The sequence below is a fragment of the Embiotoca jacksoni genome, unplaced genomic scaffold (genome assembly GCF_022577435.1).
Source record: "Embiotoca jacksoni isolate LCO1_2020_lvr unplaced genomic scaffold, fEmbJac1.0.p SCAF_126, whole genome shotgun sequence".
In the NCBI taxonomy this organism is placed as follows: Eukaryota; Metazoa; Chordata; class Actinopteri; family Embiotocidae; genus Embiotoca; species Embiotoca jacksoni.
In genome coordinates, this window is record NW_027185259.1 from 218,942 (window position 1) to 220,579 (window position 1,638).

General features: G+C 49.9%; 1 protein-coding gene across 1 annotated transcript in view; it reads right to left on the reverse strand.

The window, feature by feature from the left end:
* Window positions 1-1,086, reverse strand: part of runx1 (RUNX family transcription factor 1) — a 31,737-nt gene extending 30,651 nt beyond the window's left edge. The window contains 1 exon segment of the mRNA XM_069145499.1: window positions 581-1,086. Coding sequence (XP_069001600.1) covers window positions 581-1,068 — 488 coding nt within the window. The 5' untranslated portion in view covers window positions 1,069-1,086.
* Between the last annotated feature and the right edge of the window lie 552 nt (window positions 1,087-1,638).

Genomic DNA, 1,638 nt, shown 5'->3' on the forward strand with positions numbered 1-1,638 from the left:
CCTTTTTTTTTCTTTTTTTCCTCGCACACAAAAAAAACAAACAAACAAAAAAAAACAAACAAGAGGGATTCTGATTCCAAATTCGATGTTCGCGGTCGCCTACGACGGCGCGTAGAAGCGGACGTTAGCGGCGAAAAACGAGGTCGGCGCGGCGTCGACCTTAAGCTACAGTACCGCCGAGCGGCCACTAGTGGGCCGGCGCTCGCGCAGGAGCTCTCTCTCTCTCTCTCTCTCTCTCTCTCTCTCAGCGTGGGAAACGGACATTTCCACAGGAAGACGAGGTTCGACGGTGCTCGAAGCTGATAACGGTTCTGAGAAGTGGCAGGAAGGAGCGATTAGCTCGTGTTCAAAAAAATAAAATTAAAAATAATAAAAAAAAAAAGGTAAAAAAAAAAAAGTCTAGAAATGAATTGCGCCGAACCCAGTTTCTTTCTCCGTGTCAAAACTTTGCAAATAAAGAAACACGCACCCCAAGAAAAAGAAAAAAAGAAAAAAAAAAGAAAAGTAGACATATTTGAATTCTTTTGCAGACTTTGCATGACAAAGAAAGTTTCAGGGGAGCGCTGTGGTTATTTCTTACCCCAGCCCGAGCTGCACCGGTGTGGCCCGAGGTGGCAGGAAAAAGCCCCTCGTGGGTATTTTTTGGGGGTATTTTTTTATTGTCTCTCTCTCGGTCCGGTCGAGCGAGCGAGCGAGCGAGGTCAGACGCCGAGTCGTCCTCCGTTCCCGTCGTGGCCTCCTTCCCTCGTTTCTTTTGCTTCGCTCGCGGCTTTTGCTTCTCTTGCTTCCGCCCTTTCGCTCATCTTCCTTTGTCTCTTCGCCGCTTCTTTTCAGTACTCCCTCTCTTTCTCTCTCTCTCTCTCTTTTTTTTTGGGGGGGGGGGGTGGTGGGTAGGGGGGGGCATGGGGTGGGTGCAAGGGGGGGGGGTTCTGCGGTTCTCCAAAATTCCGTCGTCTTCGGAGTTCCCGACACTCGAGGAGCGATTTCGCCTTTTTCCGTCGATGGTCGACGAAGCCGCCTGGTTTTGGGGGTTCTATGAATCTGGTGTTGTGGCTTCGCAGTACACATCCGTGTGTGTGTGTGTGTGTGTGTGTGTGTGTGTGTGTGTGTGTGTGTGTGTGTGTGTGTGTGTGTGCGTTTGATCTAACTCACCACCTGCCTCCTCAGCCAACAGCTTTTTTTTTTTTTTTTGCAAGCGAGGAAGTTGCTGTGGTTAGAGCGAAAGAAATTGGAGGGAAAGGGCACTGTGGTGTGTGTTTCTACGTGCCGCGGTGTGTGTTTGTGGTTTGTGTGTGTGTGTGTGTGTGTGTGTGTGTGTGTGTGTGTGTGTGTGTGTGTGTGTGTGTGTGTCCTCAGCGCAGGTCGCGCTCCTTTCGACCGCCACGGCCACCGGTGGCGCATTAAGGGTCGTATCGCTCGCGTCGCGGGCGAGTCGCGGTACCAAAAAAAACAACAACAACAAAAAAAAAAGCGAGCGTTCACAGCACATTTTTTATTTTTATTTTTTTGGGGGGTTTCTGCCAAACAGTCATGGTTTCACTTTCAAGGAAAGCAAAAGGGTCCACAGAGATGAGAGCTCGGGGTTACCGTGGAAACGACTTTATCGTCCGTCGTTCAGGGTCGACGTGAAAAACACGA